This window comes from Micropterus salmoides, unplaced genomic scaffold, assembly GCF_014851395.1.
Source record: "Micropterus salmoides isolate LMB-PRFRI ecotype aquatic unplaced genomic scaffold, ASM1485139v1 Ms_hic_scaffold_5, whole genome shotgun sequence".
Classification (NCBI taxonomy): Eukaryota; Metazoa; Chordata; class Actinopteri; order Centrarchiformes; family Centrarchidae; genus Micropterus; species Micropterus salmoides.
The window spans coordinates 4,013,198-4,032,737 of NW_024044237.1; the positions used below are offsets into that span (position 1 = coordinate 4,013,198).

General features: G+C 38.1%; 1 protein-coding gene across 2 annotated transcripts; it reads right to left on the reverse strand.

Annotated features, from left to right (window-relative positions):
* Positions 1 to 558: 558 nt before the first annotated feature.
* setd7 (SET domain containing 7, histone lysine methyltransferase) lies at positions 559 to 16,797 on the reverse strand. 2 transcript variants are annotated; one of them, XM_038698723.1, is made up of 8 exons: positions 16,644 to 16,795; positions 15,916 to 16,045; positions 9,754 to 9,955; positions 7,634 to 7,823; positions 7,400 to 7,481; positions 7,142 to 7,259; positions 4,231 to 4,388; positions 559 to 1,526 (listed from the first exon to the last, which is right to left on the reverse strand). In XM_038698723.1, exons 1-8 carry the CDS (start codon positions 16,678 to 16,680, stop codon positions 1,334 to 1,336), a joined length of 1,110 nt encoding a protein of 369 aa, XP_038554651.1. In that variant the 5' UTR covers positions 16,681 to 16,795; the 3' UTR covers positions 559 to 1,333. The 2 variants fall into 2 exon arrangements, with proteins under 2 accessions (XP_038554651.1, XP_038554652.1); XM_038698724.1 differs by lacking the exons at positions 559 to 1,526; positions 4,231 to 4,388; positions 7,142 to 7,259; positions 7,400 to 7,481 and having other exon boundaries at positions 7,712 to 7,845; positions 16,644 to 16,797.
* Between the last annotated feature and the right edge of the window lie 2,743 nt (positions 16,798 to 19,540).

Sequence of the window (19,540 nt, forward strand, 5' to 3'; positions counted from 1 at the left end):
AAGATGAATTAATCCCGATATACTGTCTGCCAATGTGAAACTAGCACTTTTCTTCAAGGGACTAATTAAATGTTATGTTAAAAAGAAAATTAATTGCACTCAAAATTAGGCCAAGCTCACCTTTACATCACCAGGTGTATGAAAGACATACGAAATTATAATATATGTTATGGTCAGTCAGAGCAAACAGCATTGCAGAAATTAGCTTAATTTAACATTAACAGCAGGTTATTGCATTCTTTTTCGTGTCCTTCCTCAGACATTATCTCTTAATTGTGATCCTCACATCACAAAATACTTGCAAGTCACAGTGTGCAGTATGTAAAATCTCAGTATTTGTAGTCGCACAGGTACGTTTATCCAGGTACTCGCCTTCAAAAATACTAAACACACTAAAATGTAGTTTTATTGTCTTTTAAAAAAGCCCCCGTTCATTCAGGGGATTTTTTTTTGATAGCAACGAGAAACAGTTCACTGTCTTTAGATGACTAGTAGTTTGAGATAGCAGCAATGGCAAACATACACACAAATTGCATCAGAAGATACACAAGGCATTGTTAATTGATTTTGTTTATATGGGACTTTTATTTTGTAGCTTATGAACACAGATAATTAAGTTAGAAAAGTGGAACAAGCTCACTGTCATTCTTTCCTGTAGCGGTAGACCGTGCCTAAGTTACAAATCACTTCCATGAAGCTCAGGAAATACAGTACGTTACCAATTTCAATTAGTCACTATAAGATATACTGTATTCTGTGTGCTAAGTGACAAAGCCCTCTTTTAAAAGGTATGGAATTTATGTCCAGCTGAATTAGTTCAAATGAAGTGTGAGCTAACCAGTTTAAACGGATATGGTAAATGCTGTTAAACTCAACACCTCAGAGGCAGCCCTGCCAAGTAAACTGTAGCCCCTGTGTAAAACAATTATAGACAGTAGAAACTGAGAAAATTTTTAGTTTTTCATCATAGCCCAAATTTATAAGCACCAACCATGAACATGTAAATCTTCATTTCCATGTGAGTAATAAGTGATCACAAGGACAGTGGGTAAAATCAGACAGAACAGCCCCTCTAGCCAGAAACATGTCTTCTCTAATTTAAACATTTGGTTTCTTGCATAGTTCTTGTGTTGCTTTGGCCTTCCATCTCCAAGGCCTCCATTCATAATGCTCAAGCACAATTCCATTTGAATGCCATATGAAGCACAGTAACATCTAGAATATCTATGGTGTGGTTTGGAGCTGCAGGGGGTATCGGGTGCCGTAATGACTCTTGTAAGGTGGTAGCACAGGTAGAGGGGTGTTTATTGTCCAGGGAAATTCATCTGTATTGTCACTGGCCAGTGGGAGCCGCCTGTCCCCGCTGGAACTCCTCCCACTCCTGCTTGTACCAATCAGGGGCCTCAGGGCCATTCTTCCCCGTTGGCTCGTGATCGTAACCATAAGCTACTGTTAGCTCTTCGTTTTTCTGCACAGGCCTCAGGGTTCGGATACACTTGATAGGCCCAAAACAAGGGTGGACAAACCTGCACAAACCAAAAAAAAAAGAAAAAAAAGACAGACATTCAGACAAGAAACAGCATTTCTTACAAGAAATTTGCATGCTTAACGAGAAGCAGAAGTAGTCGTCACTGTATGCTAATGCTCTGTTCAGGTATAAATCTATTTTCAGAAACATCTGATGTAGCTTGCGCCCTTCAGTGAAGACATTTCTTGCTATTATAAAAATAAACATTTCTTTAACAGCTTAAAACCAGTTACGTCTAGATGATCCTGACTAAGTTTTGGGATGATTGGCCCACCAGTTTCTGCTGAGATGTTGAAAGTAAGATTTTCAGGAAATATAATTGCTTGAGGTCAGTGAGTGTTATTATATGTGCCTATGTAGAGGGTGAAATTTGCAATCCACCTGCCAATTCTAGCATCTCTAGTTCAACATTTTCACAGGGTCATAAAAGGCAACTTTTGTGTTAATATGACCTCAATGGGCACTTGAAAACATAACACATGCATGGATTGCCACATTGTTGGCAAGCAGGACTTGGCCGACTGGCAATTTGAACACCAGAGGGCTTGCAAAGTAAAGTGCCCCGCCCACACCTGTTTTTACAAAGCACCATTCCATACAAAACAGTGCCTCATTTAGCCCCGACTATTAAACTATTTCTTAATCTGTGATTGTCGCAAGTGCCCTTATAAAAACCAGGGATGCTGAAAGTCAGTCACAGTTGGTTGTGCTGAGAGAAGGTCAGTCATGACATCATATGTTTTTTTGAATTGTATTGAATGGTGAAGAAAACGTCTAATCTAATGGTAGGGCCCTATGAAATCACTTAAAATGTTGTTCCCAAATTCCGTGTTTTTCCTTCAACACTTTGTCACCGCAGAGTGTGTAATCATGTGGTGGATGAATAAAAATTCACCAATTCAATAAGAAAATATTAAAAATGTCATCATTATCACTGAATTAGATGCATCATGCAAATGTGGATATAGAAATATTCAAATTTATTTGCAATTATTTATGTGGACAATTCGCAATAAATGTTGCATGATATGTATTTTGGAACTGACTCATTAAATAGGTTATTACATGACTATTGACAATTTGGAGTCTGATGGAGGCTACACGGGTAACGCTCCTCGTTTACACAGCTTACAAGATATAGTTGCCATATCCTGATATTAGAGGTGTGAATCATCAGAGGCCCCACGATACAACATTATTGCGATTATATATACATTTATTAGCGATGTATTGGAATGTTACTTTTTTCCAACTTTAAATTGTTTCCCCAAAGGAAAACTCTTTTTCTAGTGGATTATTATAGTACCAAAAAAAAAAAAGTCATTCTCATGCACAATTTATATAATAAAAGATCGATACTTCCCACGGAAAATATCGCAATACTATGCTGCATTGATTTTTCCCCCACCCCTACCTGATATATAGCTATATTAGAAAAATATACTATTAATATATTAATTTCACTGAGTACTACATGAAACTCGTTTCAAACTGCACTTCCAAGAACTACAACTGTGGCTGTGAGTACAGGACATCAAAATGTATTTTGTAAAGTATTTTCAACTTCATTTAAGATGTACATGTTTGAAGTTTCAACCCCTTTTCTTCAAGAGCAACAGTGTTTGTTTATTCTTAAAGATTTCCCCATCATCTTTCTTATAAGACATATACTAAATACTAGCAGCCACCTAGCAGCTAACATATCACTTTACTGGATGAAAGAAGTTGCCCCGGGAAGTCAAATGAACATTACATTAGAAAACAATAAGGAAATAGAAGTACCATTTACTTACTGCTGGTCTTATTTTACTGCTTTTAGAAGTAAACTGACCAAATTTAATTAAATAAAATTGTGCCTAGTTAAATTATGTTATACTGCTTTATGTTTGCTTGGAACAACTAAAGCAAAGTGTTCACTGTGATTCACTGTTAAAAAGCATCTCAAGAAAACACACTGTCAAATTAGTTCAAGTCAGTTTTATTTATATATCCCAAAATCACAAATTTAAAGGGCTTGCAGTGCCTGGTTAAAGAAATGCAACCTGTAGTGACGGCTCTAAGAAGGTAAGCAGTGTTGTCTGTCATTTATGCACTGTCAAGAGTTATGACAGAGCTGACTGACTGGTTTCAATGTCCGAAAAATATAATTTCGATGCACGAACTAATCAGAGAAGGCCTCTCACTACTTTTGTTTTTCTTTTGTTAATACCAGGACATTTTATACCCAACATTACTTTTATTGTTGTGTGTTTGTTTGCCACAAATAAGTCAACTGGACTGGTAAATGAAATGTAACCTTTTGCATTCATCTTGGTGCATCCCTTGGTTAAGGTCAGTTTGTTTACATGCCTTTAGTCTATTTTCTTTCACCTGAATCAGGAGATAAGTTCCATTTACATCATACTTTAGTTATTGCAGGTTTCATTTGGTGTACTTAACTGCAAATAGAATATATTTTAGCCGGTTATAGTTTAGTTAGGTTGCGCCAACATAGATGAGAAGTCCTTAAAGTGCTCACAAACATCTGCTGAGGAAGATTGTGTGATGCAAACGAATACCCCTTCACTACTTCATGAACCTTGAAGAGTAGAGATGGTTGTCCACTACTGTTTATAAGTTCAAGAATGAACTTTCAATCTTATTTTTTAAATGTATGACCATCTCCCCCTCTCTGTCCTCTGCTCCTATCAGTTTGTACTCACGGGTCATATTTGCAGTTGGGGTTGAAGGAGTGGTTTGCCTTGTGACCCAGAGAGGCACAGTATCTCTCTGTCTGGTCAAATGGCGGAGGAACATCAATCACTGTATCCTCGTCCAATGAGATTGTGTTGCCATTAAGTGCCCAGTCTCTGCTGTCCACCTGAGTAATCCATGAAGTCATAAAAAAAGACAAATGGTTTAATTAGCACAAATACTGCAAAAATAAATTAAGGTACAAATTTTGACGTTTCTCATTGCTCCATTACTTGTAGCTAAATATTTCAACAATTTATCCATTATAGTAAGCTAACAATGTTATCTCTTTAGCCATCTATTTTAACCACCATTACTTTTAGCTATTTGACCAATTTTAGCCATTACATGAAGCTAACTATTTGACCAATTTTAGCCATTACATGAATCTAACTATTTTAACGATTTTAGCCATTACATGAAGTTAACAATTTCAAAGATTTTAGCCATTACATGAAGCTAACTATTTTAACGATTTTAGCCATTACATGAAGTTAACAATTTCAAAGATTTTAGCCATTACATGAAGTTAACAATTTCAAAGATTTTAGCCATTACATGAAGCTAACTATTTTAACGATTTTAGCCATTACATGAAGTTAACAATTTCAAAGATTTTAGCCATTACATGAAGTTAACAATTTCAAAGATTTTAGCCATTACATGAAGCTAACTATTTTAACGATTTTAGCCATTACATGAAGTTAACAATTTCAAAGATTTTAGCCATTACATGAAGCTAACTATTTTAACGATTTTAGCCATTACATGAAGTTAACAATTTCAAAGATTTTAGCCATTACATGAAGTTAACAATTTCAAAGATTTTAGCCATTACATGAAGCTAACTATTTTAACGATTTTAGCCATTACATGAAGTTAACAATTTCAAAGATTTTAGCCATTACATGAAGCTAACTATTTTAACGATTTTAGCCATTACATGAAGTTAACAATTTCAAAGATTTTAGCCATTACATGAAGTTAACAATTTCAAAGATTTTAGCCATTACATGAAGCTAACTATTTTAACGATTTTAGCCATTACATGAAGTTAACAATTTCAAAGATTTTAGCCATTACATGAAGTTAACAATTTCAAAGATTTTAGCCATTACATGAAGTTAACAATTTCAAAGATTTTAGCCATTACATGAAGCTAACTATTTGACCAATTTTAGCCATTACATGAAGTTAACAATTTCAAAGATTTTAGCCATTACATGAAGCTAACTATTTTAACGATTTTAGCCATTACATGAAGTTAACAATTTCAAAGATTTTAGCCATTACATGAAGTTAACAATTTCAAAGATTTTAGCCATTACATAAAGCTAACTATTTTAACGATTTTAGCCATTACATGAAGTTAACAATTTCAAAGATTTTAGCCATTACATGAAGTTAACAATTTCAAAGATTTTAGCCATTACATGAAGCTAACTATTTTAACGATTTTAGCCATTACATGAAGTTAACAATTTCAAAGATTTTAGCCATTACATGAAGCTAACTATTTTAACGATTTTAGCCATTACATGAAGTTAACAATTTCAAAGATTTTAGCCATTACATGAAGTTAACAATTTCAAAGATTTTAGCCATTACATGAAGCTAACTATTTTAACGATTTTAGCCATTACATGAAGTTAACAATTTCAAAGATTTTAGCCATTACATGAAGCTAACTATTTTAACGATTTTAGCCATTACATGAAGTTAACAATTTCAAAGATTTTAGCCATTACATGAAGTTAACAATTTCAAAGATTTTAGCCATTACATGAAGCTAACTATTTAACGATTTTAGCCATTACATGAAGTTAACAATTTCAAAGATTTTAGCCATTACATGAAGTTAACAATTTCAAAGATTTTAGCCATTACATGAAGCTAACTATTTGACCAATTTTAGCCATTACATGAAGTTAACAATTTCAAAGATTTTAGCCATTACATGAAGCTAACTATTTTAACGATTTTAGCCATTACATGAAGTTAACAATTTCAAAGATTTTAGCCATTACATGAAGTTAACAATTTCAAAGATTTTAGCCATTACATGAAGCTAACTATTTTAACGATTTTAGCCATTACATGAAGTTAACAATTTCAAAGATTTTAGCCATTACATGAAGCTAACTATGTTAATGATTTAGCAGTTACTATTTTAACCACTATTATTTTTATTTCAACTATTTATCTATTAAATTTAGCTATGTATTAGTTAACAATTTCAAAGATTTTAGCCATTACATGAAGTTAACAATTTCAAAGATTTTAGCCATTACATGAAGCTAACTATTTGACCAATTTTAGCCATTACATGAAGTTAACAATTTCAAAGATTTTAGCCATTACATGAAGCTAACTATTTTAACGATTTTAGCCATTACATGAAGTTAACAATTTCAAAGATTTTAGCCATTACATGAAGTTAACAATTTCAAAGATTTTAGCCATTACATGAAGCTAACTATTTTAACGATTTTAGCCATTACATGAAGTTAACAATTTCAAAGATTTTAGCCATTACATGAAGCTAACTATGTTAATGATTTAGCAGTTACTATATTTTAACCACTATTATTTTTTATTTCAACTATTTATCTATTAAATTTAGCTATGTATTATGTATAACAACTTAATCTTAAATTTTACATTACTATTTCAACTAACTATTTTTTATTATTCAGATATTCAAATTGTAATTTCCATTTCTTCATATTTGTTTAGCTACTGCATAGCAAATTCCTCGTATGTATAAAACACTATAAAGCAATAAAGCTCCTTCTTCTTTCCTTCTGACAGTCCCAGGTAGTACCTGTTTGGGAATCAATGCTCTTAATGACCTCTTTACTTGTGCTCTGGGTATCATACCTCTGAGTGTGTGATCCGTACTCCATTATAAAAAGCCATCACAGTGTCAGTCTCAGCATCTGTCTTGGCAAACAGGCCCTGTCCTGCTCCTCTGATCATAGAGTCTGCCACAAACACCCTGACACACACAAACAATATTGTGACAATATGAAGAACCATCTTGAAGTGGCTCTGCCCCAGTATCATTCTAATGGTAAATTCAGGGAGAGACACGTCATTTATCAGGCTAGCAGGATGTACAGTATACAGCTTACTTACATTTGGCTCTCATAAGGGTCAGGAAGTAGAGTGTGGGTGGCGATACAGGTGGACGTAGACTTGTCGTATGAGTATACAGGACCTTAAAAATAAAGTATGTCATGTTAATGTCCAGATTTTTACAAAAATGCCTCTACATTAATTACAAGTACATGACCCCAAAATAACAAAACTATTGTACAATGATAAATAAATCTAACTTGTGTAACACCTAAGTCTAACACCTATACTTACTGTTGGGTGTGATTTCAAAGCGTAACCTTCCACTCTCGTTGGAGATCACGGTGGCAAGGCGAGCCTCGATTAGATCTCCGTCCACAAAGCTTCCATAGAGAGCTGTGCGTCCATCGGGGTAGATGTATGCTATAGATTCACCGGTCATCTCCCCGTCCTCATTCACCTCCCCAAACAAACAGCCCCTATCCTAGACGCACCACAGTACACACCAAAATGCACAATACACACAGTCAGCAAACACCATTCATTTACAGTGGGTACGGAAAGTATTCAGACCCCTTTAAATTTTTCACTCTTTGTTTCATTGCAGCCATTTTCCAAAAATCAAAAAAGTTCATTTTATTTCTCAGTAATGTACACTCAGCACCCCATCTTGACAGAAAAAAACAGAAATGTAGAATTTTTTGCAAATTTATTAAAAAAGAAAAACTGAAATATCACATGGTCATAAGTATTCAGACCCTTTGCCATGACACTCATATTTAACTCAGGTGCTGTCTATTTCTTCTGATCATCCTTGAGATGGTTCTACACCTTCATTTGAGTCCAGCTGTGTTTGATTATACTGATTGGACTTGATCAGGAAAGGCACACACCTGTCTATATAAGACCTTACAGCTCACAGTGCATGTCAGAGCAAATGAGAATCATGAGGTCAAAGGAACTGCCTGAAGAGCTCAGAGACAGAATTGTGGCAAGGCACAGATCTGGCCAAGGTTACAAAAAAATTTCTGCTGCACTTAAGGTTCCTAAGAGCACAGTGGCCTCCATAATCCTCAAATGGAAGACGTTTGGGACGACCAGAACCCTTCCTAGAGCTGGCCGTCCGGCCAAACTGAGCTATCGGGGGAGAAGAGCCTTGGTGAGAGAGGTAAAGAAGAACCCAAAGGTCACTGTGGCTGAGCTCCAGAGATGCAGTCGGGAGATGGGAGAAAGTTGTAGTAAGTCAACCATCACTGCAGCAATCCACCAGTCGGGGCTTTATGGCAGAGTGGCCCGACGGAAGCCTCTCCTCAGTGCAAGACACATGAAAGCCCGCATGGAGTTTGCTAAAAAACACCTGAAGGACTCCAAGATGGTGATAAATAAGATCCTCTGGTCTGATGAGACCAAGATAGAACTTTTTGGCCTTAATTCTAAGCGGTATGTGTGGAGAAAACCAGGCACTGCTCATCACCTGTCCAATACAGTCTCAACAGTGAAGCAGGGTGGTGGCAGCATCATGCTGTGGGGGTGTTTTTCAGCTGCAGGGACAGGACGACTGGTTGCAATCGAGGGAAAGATGAATGCGGCCAAGTACAGGGATATCCTGGACGAAAACCTTTTCCAGAGTGCTCTGGACCTCAGACTGGGCCGAAGGTTTACCTTCCAACAAGACAATGACCCTAAGCACACCGCTAAAATAACGAAGGAGTGGCTTCACAACAACTCCGTGGCTGTTCTTGAATGGCCCAGCCAGAGCCCTGACTTAAACCCAATTGAGCATCTCTGGAGAGACCTGAAAATGGCTGTCCACCAACGTTTACCATCCAACCTGACAGAACTGGAGAGGATCTGCAAGGAGGAATGGCAGAGGATACCCAAATCCAGATGTGATAAACTTGTTGCATCTTTCCCAAAACGACTCATGGCTGTATTAGATCAAAAGGGTGCTTCTACTAAATACTGAGCAAAGGGTCTGAATACTTATGACCATGTGATATTTCAGTTTTTCTTTTTTAATAAATTTGCAAAAAATTCTACATTTCTGTTTTTTTCTGTCAAGATGGGGTGCTGAGTGTACATTACTGAGAAATAAAATGAACTTTTTTGATTTTTGGAAAATGGCTGCAATGAAACAAAGAGTGAAAAATGTAAAGGGGTCTGAATACTTTCTGTACCCACTGTACTTTACTTATACTATGTACAGTATGTACAGACGTCATGCATTTTATCATGACTATTTCTTTGTCTTAAATAAAGTTTTCAGGAACATTTATTGCCATACAGAACTTTTTACAGGTAAGATAATACTTCCTGAGTATATGGCCTCAGAGGTGTTTAAACTCATGTAACCAAGTGAATTCTCCACGTGTAAACATAGCCAGGGTGTTGCAGTGAGCACTGAGCTGACTCACAGGGTAGTAGACCCAGCATTCCCCACAGCGGTTGTTGTCTTTGTACTGGCCCTTGAACACCAGGCGGCCCTCTCCATCAAACTCCTGAGCAGGCCCGTTGAGCTCACCATCCACATACGTCCCATGGAGGACACCACCATCTTCATACGTATACACCCCCTGGCCCTGCAGAGCATCATCTACATAGAAACCCTCCAGTGTACTGTGGAGGGGAGAGACAGAAAGAGAGCTGCAGTGAAAATCAAGCTATTATTAAATGTAATTACCCTAAGGAAAGTAGGGTCAAAGAAAGGGATCTACACCAGAGGCGTTGTCTTTGCTGTATACCCACTAGAAAGCTCCAAGATTTCTATATTCTCACTATTATACTGCATTTCCAGCCCTATATTGTAGTTCTGTGTCTCCGCATCTGTCTGAGACCCTTTTGTGTCATGAGGCAGTATCAGTGATGAAGGATCAGCGTTAGTTAAGGCTCCTGCAGACTACATGATTTTCAGCGTCACGCTACACACAACTTGCCGTCTTGTGACGGGAGTCTTGAAGTCGTTGTGGCGTTCACACTAAGTGACTGATCGGTGACAGGAGGTCACACACTACACGAGCTGACAGCGACTCTGTCACCCGATGGCTGGTCTCCAAACCACGTTTTGTCAAGAAAACACACCTGAAATGACAAACAGGAAATGATGCGAACCTACACACGAAATACCTGTCATTAGTTGGACGTATGGCCTCTGCAAGGCTGTGTGCAGCTGGACTATTTGTTTTATCACATCTGTCCCTCATGTTATTAGCAGCTCACAGTTATTTGTTTTACCAGAGTTCTGCACCTCTGGACTGTGGGAAAGTGAAAAGTTACTGTAAAAGCTTGTGTTTGGTGATATTTGTCTTTGTTATTTACTTGAAATGTTTGATCTTTGATTGATGGAGTAATGAGGGTTTTTAAATCTGATAAATTCATTTAGTTATTTTATAATAACACAGAGACATTTTCTTACTAAGGCTATATTTTTACATCTGATAAATGTCCTTAACTTGAATACATAATCAAATAAAGAGACAGTAATTTAACAATATGTTAAGGAGTAGTTACGTTTATACAGTCTTACAGTTGCAACTGGTCCTTTGAGGGTCACCGTAATGCTTATGTGGCCCTTGGTGAAAATTAGTTGGACACCCCTGACCTAGGCTACATACCATACTACTTGTTGGGAACTGGTGTCCAACTACAGACATGGTTATGGACATTTATTGCATATGCTCCAGTTTCCTTTGTGTTGTGTTGTTGTTTTTTTTTTAATTGAGATATTTCTGGATACTAGGGCTGGACAATACGGCCAAAAATGTTATCACGATAAAGTTTCATATCTTTCGATATCGATAATTATCACGATAAGTAATATATGAAATAGTTATTTCTTTCAAGTTTAAAGGCTGATTTTTGCTCCTGAGTGAAAGTTGAAGAAACCTGATGGTTAACTTTTCTTTATGGTCAACACTTGATGCCAAACAGTAGATCACATCACAAATCTGAGATAGAACATTCAAAATATTTATGATCTTTGTCAGCAAATATCTTTAAGTAAAATTATGTAAAACCTTTTTCAGTCTTTTTTCCTCAACAGAATAAACATCTTAATAAGAAAAATTAAGTCCTAATTCATGTATGATTCAATAAAATTCAAACATTTATTGAATGTTTATTGAACATTTGTTATATTTTTATTGAAAAAATTTATATTGCGATAATTATTGTTATTGTTTTATTGTCCAGCCCTACTGGATACCTTTATATGATTTACAGTATCTCAGTCTCAAGACACAGACAGTATGACCATCACCACAGCAACTTCATCTATGCTAGCACACAATTACAGTATGAACTGGTAAAGGATTGTGAAAACAGTAGAAAATCTCAGATTACATGCTGGCTGCAACATAATTCTTGCAGGCAATTGACAGGCATAGACCAGTAAACAGAAATGTGCACATCCCACACAGAAATATTAGTAATCTCTTAAGGATTAGGACAACTGCACAAACTCCAGCACCCAGAACAAACTCATTTAAAATGGCTCTCTTCAATGTGAGATCACTTTCAAGTAAGACTTTTATCTTAAATGATTTTATCTTGTCTGCAAATCTAGATTTTATGTTTTTAACCGAATCCTGGTTGCAAATGAATGACTATAGCCAGCTAGCTGAACTGTGTCCGCCTCAATATGATTGTTTTAGTCAAACGAGGGTCAGTGGTCGTGGTGGTGGGTTAGTGAGCGTGTATAGGGAAAATTTAAAATGTCATCAAGTACGCTGTGATGAATTTAACTCCTTTGAAGTTCTCACTCTTAAAGTTGGAGGGCTGCAACCTATCATATTTGTTATAATTTATCGCCCCCCAAAACCGCCTGGAGGATTTTTATCAGAACTTCATGAATTTTTATCTACTCTGGTTTTAAATTATGACAGAATTGTTCTTTGTGGCGATTTTAATATTCATGTTGATGACCCCAACAATGTTAATGCAACTGACTTTTTAAATATGGCCACTTCTTTTAACTTCAAACAACATGTCAAAGGGCAAACACATAACCGTGGTCATACACTGGACTTGGTTTTTACCCTGGGTGTCAGCATTTCCTCTGTGGAATTAGTGGACATGACCATATCTGACCACAGATGTATTGTTTTTAGCTGCGATTCGCCTGTTACTCATGCCGCCTCACCAAGTGTTCTCGCATCTTTAATGAACAAAGTGTTTCAAAGTTTTGCGCATTCTTTCAGAGCCAAAGCCAACACCTGTCTGATTCCAACACCAACAATCTGGTCGATCACTTCAATCATATCTGCTTGTCGTCACTAAATATTACTGCTCCTCTAAAGGTTAGGCCTACGTCTAAAGCTAGTAAACAACCCTGGATAAATGACAGCATTCGCAGCCTAAAAAGGGAATGCAGGAAAGCAGAGCGCAGATGGAAAAAATCCAGTCTCCAAGTCCATTACCCCAGTCTGAAGGATTTATTAATTAACTACAATAACATGGTTAAGGATGCGAGAACACACTACTTTTCTGAAGTCATTACTACACATAAACACAATCCCAGGTTTCTGTTTAAGACTGTGGATCAGCTGGTAAACCCAACCCCTCCTTGTGCCTCAGCTGGAAGTAATGATGACTGTGAATTGTTTTTATCTTATTTTACCAATAAGGTGGTGTCAATCAGAGCCTCTATTACCCCCACGGCCTCTTACTCAGAGGTTCCTCACCAGCAACAAGAGAGTTTTAACCAGTTTTATCCCATCGACTTGTCAGAACTTTTAAAAATAGTATCACAAATGAGAGTGTCCTCCAGCCCCCTTGATGTAATACCTACAAAGTTTTTACTGAAAGTAATAGATTCTGTTGGGCCCCATTTGTGTCCCTGATTATTTTAAAACGGCTTGCGTGAACCCACTTTTAAAGAAACCTGGTTTAGATCCCTCCCTCCCACATAATTTTAGACCAATTTCAAAACTGCCTTTTATTGCAAATATTCTAGAAAGAATTGTGTCCAAACAGCTGCTCACTGTACTGGAAAATAACAAAATATTTGAAAAGTTTCAATCTGGTTTCAGGAAGTACCACAGCACTGAGACTGCCCTGCTTAAAGTCACCAACGACCTTTTAATGTCTGCTGATGAAGGTATGTGCTCAGTCCTGGTACTCCTGGACCTTAGTGCTGCTTTTGAAACCACTGATCACAACATCATGTTAGACAGACTGAGGCACTGGGTGGGGATCTCTGGTACTGCCCTAATGGTTTTCATCCTACCTGTCTAATAGGAAGTTTTGCGTGTCTGTAAACAATTATGTATCTTTGTTCTGTCCAGTTAAATATGGTGTGCCTCAGGGGTCGGTCTTAGGACCCATTTTGTTTTCCTTGTATCTGCTTCCCCTTGGACATATTATCCCTGGCAAAACAAATACTGCCATCTGCTGGTTCCCTAGTAAATCACATTAAGCCTGTGGCAAAGAACCTTGGTGTTTGGTTTAATAGTAATTAAAATTTCGAGCAGCACACCACAAAACTTGTTCAATCATGTTTTTATCAACTTAGAAATATAGCTAAAATTCAATCTATGTTAACTTTAAGGACACCGAGACCATTTTACACGCCTTCATCTCATCACGCCTGGATTATTGCAACAGCCTTTTCACTTGTTTAACCCAAAAATCTATTGATCGACCCCAGACTGTGCAGAACTCAGCTGCCAGGCTTTTTAGCTTCATTACACTGGCTCCCAGTATGTTTTAGAATTGACTTTAAAATTCTATTGATCACTTTTAAAGCTCTTCATGGCCTCTCGCCTTGTTATATTTCTGAACTTTTAGTCCCATACGCACCAGCACGTACCTTGAGATCCTCGGGAAGAGGTCTGTTGTCTGTTCCAGAGTCTCGACTGAAAACTAACGGGGACAGAGCGTTTGCTGTCAGGGCCCCGAGGCTCTGGAACAGCCTGCCCGAGGAAATCAGGTCGGCTGAGTCAGTGAACTCTTTTAAGTCCCTTCTTAAAACATACTTTTATAGGAGAGTCTTTCCCAATCTTATTTGACTTATTTTATATTTATCTTAAACATGTATTTTAGTCTTTTCAATGTTTTCTTGCTTTTATCTTGTATTGTTTCTGTATTATTGTTTTTTGGGTATTATTGTCTTTACACTTGTTGAAGCACTTTGTAATTTGTTTTGAAAAGTGCTCTACAAATAAAGATTATTATATTATATTATTATTATTATTATTATTATTATTAATTGTGCTCCGTCAAAGTATGTCGACTAAAGCCCGACGTTAAAGTCCACTGGAAGCGTCTCAGAAGGGTTTCAGCCACGAAGGGTGCAGCCTTTAACCGTGTTTGTTGCTGTTTTACTATTGCAGTGGCGGCCCGCCATAGTCTAATTTGCTCCAACATAGTTTCAAAATGAACCGTAAATATTTTTTTTACACATCTCGTAATGTGATTTCAGACATCTAACGTTGTGTTTTCTGGGCGTTGCTCCGCGCCACACGAAAACCACATACAACATTACTTATCAAATTTGGTTGGACTTGATGAATTTAGCTCGAAGATACAATTGTGATGTGACATGTGAACGATTAGTATAAGATTAATAGGATTATATTCACAGAAAGTATAAAACATATTACATGTGTCCATTAAAAGTAAAAAAAACCCAACAAATTACTTATTCTATTTTCTATTCTTTGATTTAATGTTACTGTTTCATCACCATTTATAGCTCTACAATGGGTTTATGATCAATTAGTTTACTATAGCACAACACTGGGTCCGAGGCCCACCCACCATAGTCTCTTAAAATCCTGTGGGAAACACTCCCATTGGGAGTCTCCACAGGATGTTTAATTTTGAAAATTAACCGGATTCTCTATGTCGTTCTGTGTCTGACTTCCTGACTGGTTCGATCTGCTCTGTGCTGCTTGACGCGGCTTGTGGCAAAAATAGACCTGCTACCTATTGTCTGCGGAGCGGAGAGCTGCTTCTTGGACACGCTGGTGGACTCACAAGCATTGACTGAAATGGCCGCGATTAGCTCCGGCTTCCGGGAGCCATAACGCGCTGTAGCCAGTGGATTTTTAGGGGTTAGTTTGTGTTATTGTGTGACTTTGGTGTTTTTAATCCTTTGAAATACCAAAGTCACACAATAACACAAACAAACTAACTGCCTCACAGTTGATTCTAGCTGCTTTTCATATCATGTGAAGAGTGACCAAGTCTCCACTGGGCTTCAGCCACTGGGAAAACATGCGGACAATTCAGAACATTTACATACATTAAAGTGGCTTCATTTCACTTTAATATTCTAAAGATTTTACAATATGGTGCATATTGGTGAAACCTGTAAATTCAGCTCATCCTCAACCCTTATTTGACATGCTCTCACCTGTTCCTGTATTAGTATGAAAATCTTCCTTTGTTTTATAAACTTTATTTCCATTTTTTAAATCTTATTTTAACTTGTCTATTGAAATGTTTTCTCAAAAGTACTACCTTCATTGCTTACATGATTTGCAACATCCCAGGATGCTTTTTGAATATCTACACTTATTGACTATTTTTATTATTGTACTGCTCTGATAAACAATCATGTGTTATCTTTACAGTACCTTCCATCAAAGAAGAAGAACTTGCCCTTGCCATTCTTCTCTCCGTGGGCGAAGTGTCCTTCAAAACGATCACTGGATGAGTAGGTTACTGTGCAGAACCCACAGGGCTGACCATCTTCATCCAATGGACCTGAAAACACACACACACACACACACACACACACACACAGATGTTAGAAGACCCTTACAACTCATAAAAGACAATGTTCCAAGAGGTGCGAACATTTCTCCAGTTTTTGCATTTGGTTTTCATGCACACAATAATGATAATAATGTGTGTCACATAACAGTTTTAAGTATTTCGGTCCTTCTAACATAAACAACACTCACGTTACTTCGGTGATAATCTCCAGACTAACCGTTCACGTCGATACACAACATCACATCATTTATTACAGTGCTGCTGAAATCATAAACCGAACGTGTAGCAGACCGTGAAAAACAAAATGTAACCTTCGGTGATAATTTACATCTCCTGCCTGGTTAAATCTTTCCAGCAGCGGGTCACTGGTCTCACCCAGGCCGCCCTCACTCGTCTGTAAAGCGGCTCGCCTTCTGGAATAAAGTCCCTGGCGCGCTCACGTTAGCACGCGGGCCCACTGACAGGCTGACTCATGGAGATTTGCGGACAACTGACGTCACAATCTCAAAACAGAGAAATAGCGGACACAGGCGAATTGTCATCGTTGGCAGGGAAATCAATAAAACGAAAGGAAGACGTCGCTTACCTTCCACGACCTCTTCCAGTTCGCCATCGCTGTCCATGCTGCACGAGGCTGCTGGATCGCCGCAGCTGTGACTGCTTTCCTGTCACACGCGGGGCGTGATCTGTGCACGGCAACGACATGACATCTGCCGAGCCTTTCTAACCAGGAGTTCAAACCATAGGTTCGAACCTGATCCTGGACGTTTTCACTTCAGAAAAAGCTCAAATGAAGCAATCACTTTTATCTTGCAGTTATGCAGTCGGGATTTTGGTCTGAAATTATGCATAGCAGGTTATTGGTAGCCTATGGGTTTTCATTTGTCAATCTGTTCTCGCTAACAAAATAAAACCACACATCATTGCCCCATTCCCTATGCTGGGGAAGCAGCGTCCTCCCTCCTTGACTGGAATCATTTACAGGGCTTTCAAAGAAAGTGTGGGCCCCCCTCAGGTTTGGAAAAAGGTGCTCCCTGACACCCCCCTTTATTTAGCCTACTTGATTAGTTTTGCATAATTCCTGGATGCCTGTGATGATAATAATGCTTTTGATCCCGTAGACTAACCATTTGAGTCAAAATAGCCTAATATTGCTATTTGACATAATTTCAGACTACACCAAATATACAAACAAGACTTCTGTCCTAAGGCATTTATTCGTTTCTGACTCTGAAATGATCTCCTGATAACTAATGTAATATTTTTTCACTTCCATTCACTGAGATATGATGGAATTTATTAGTTAATAATAACTATTAGTTAATAATAATAAGTTATGTTTCGTGTTTGGTGAACACAGTAGGCAGTGTATAAGTTAACAGTCTTAATTTACAAACATGCCGGTGAAGTGGTGGCTGGTGAGGCCGGCGCGAACAAGAGCCAGGCAGGACTGAAGGCCCATTTATACTCCTGCGTAGGGTCTACGTGCGTACCTACGCTGTAGGCTACACACGTAGCCATGCATTTATACTTGTGCGTAGGTGTGTCCGTCATTCTGCAATTACACCCCCAAACACTAGTCGGCAGTAGCGCTACAGCGTCCACTGTGTTGACTTTTGCCGGCCGAGCAGGCTAACTTCAAGCGCTCCGCTAATGTAAATGGGGGTAAAACTGTATACGTGCGGCTGGTGTAGCCGTTTCAAATGTTATCGACCGAATGGATCACATTCTGATAGCGAAACGAGTCATTTCGCTCGGGTTGCGACGGTCAAATATATTGATTCACTGTGTTACAGCCGCCGTTTCGGCCGCTATTAAAGTTGCTTTAAAGCGCGGGGTACTTCCGGTCGGCTCGGCGGCATTGTAAGGCTACCCAGCCGACCAATCACAGAGCTTACGGTCCGCGTCGACTCGACGTGTAGTTACATTTTTGAGGAGATGCACATCAGGCGACGGTGTAGACCCGTAGAATAGAATAGAATAGAATAGAATAGTCTTTATTGTCATTGCACTGTGAAGGTACAACGAAAATTAGCCTACGCCGTCACCTACGCCGTCGATTTGACGCTGAAGTAGGTCTGGTACTGGTTGTGGAGAAGCTGGCAAAGGCACAAGAGTTGTGAGGCACAGGAGAAACAACAGGTGTTACTCAGACTGCAAGAGATTTAAAAAAAATTAGCTTCACAAAGAAAACCGCAACAAAATGTCCTGAGGTACTCCACCACACGTGGTTAGGAATAATCTGATGACCAGTCAGAGGGAACCAGACCCAAGTGTCACAGCGCTGGCTTTTTGTGATGTCATCTTGTTATTGTAGGTCATTTATGCCTACATATGGCCCACCCCATATCAAATGTCAAAAAAGTTTTGAAATAAATTGTTTAAGGATTTTTTTTCTCATCTTCCATGCTTTGCCAAATAGCTAACTGGCTAACAAGATGTTTCATACAAATCAATTTCTGTTTTTATCATATTAAATAAAGTTCTGTATTATATTATAACTCAGTTTATGACACATCAAGTTATTGTAAGACAAATGCCAAAGTGTGCCTATTGTCATTGATGTGTGTTCTGTGTTAGGCTAATGGTGCTTTCAGATCAAAAGCGAAGCGAGTGTTCGGGACGGTGAGTCTGCAAAGAAAGTAAATGCAAAGACGCGTAGAGCTGCAATTTCCTGTTGGGCGGTGCAAAGCGACATAAAGGGGGCGGTGCCGGTGACGCAAAGGAATTCGCTTGAGTTGAATATTTTCAACTGAATATTTTCAGAAATTTGCATGCTTTTATCAAATTAGCTTTTTACTTTAGTTTTTGGGATTACAACGTTGATTTATCTTCACTCGAGCTTCTCAGCAGCTAGATTCCGTGTACATCCGGTTCCAGTGTTGTTAGCGTTGTTTGGCATTATATAAAAAACGGACTAAACTGGACATTGCTGGGAGAAAAGAAAGCGAGGAGGTTGAACTACCTGGTGAGTTCAGAAAACATGTGTATGTAACTTTATTCCAGCTATCGTTGTACTTTACTGTGACCAAGTTAGCATAGCATAGCCGAACATCCGAACTCCATTCAGAAAACAAACATTTTAGAAGTTGTTGTCCTGCTGTCTTGCTGACAGACCTGACAAAGCAGGAATTCATATGTTTAACAAATAATAATAAATATTGTAGTTATTTTGGCATCAGTTGAATTCGTTTATTGCTATTTAATCACAGCAACATGTTTACTTTGGGTTCATACAGCTGTAGTAATAGCGAGTTGTGTTTCTTCGTGTTATCGTGAACACTCCAGCGATGTCCAGCGATAAAACCCCTGCGAGGAGAGCGTTGCGTGGATTAAAATCGCTTTTGGTCTGAATGCAGCATAAGACTTATTTGGAGCACATTTCCATAAAGTACAATATTTTTTCAGTATTAAACTAACTCTCCATTCATCTTCCAGGGCCCACTAATCTCCTTATAGGGGCCATGAGTAGTTTTCAGTGCC

Coding starts and splice junctions, on each gene's coding strand:
- setd7 (XM_038698723.1), bottom strand. CDS start 16,680: ATGGACAGCGATGGCGAACTGGAAGAGGTCGTGGAAG. Junction 7,482..7,633: donor CTTTGAAATCACACCCAACA/GTAAGTATAGGT, acceptor TTTATTTTTAAG/GTCCTGTATACTCATACGAC. Junction 4,389..7,141: donor TACGGATCACACACTCAGAG/GTATGATACCCA, acceptor TGGATTACTCAG/GTGGACAGCAGAGACTGGGC.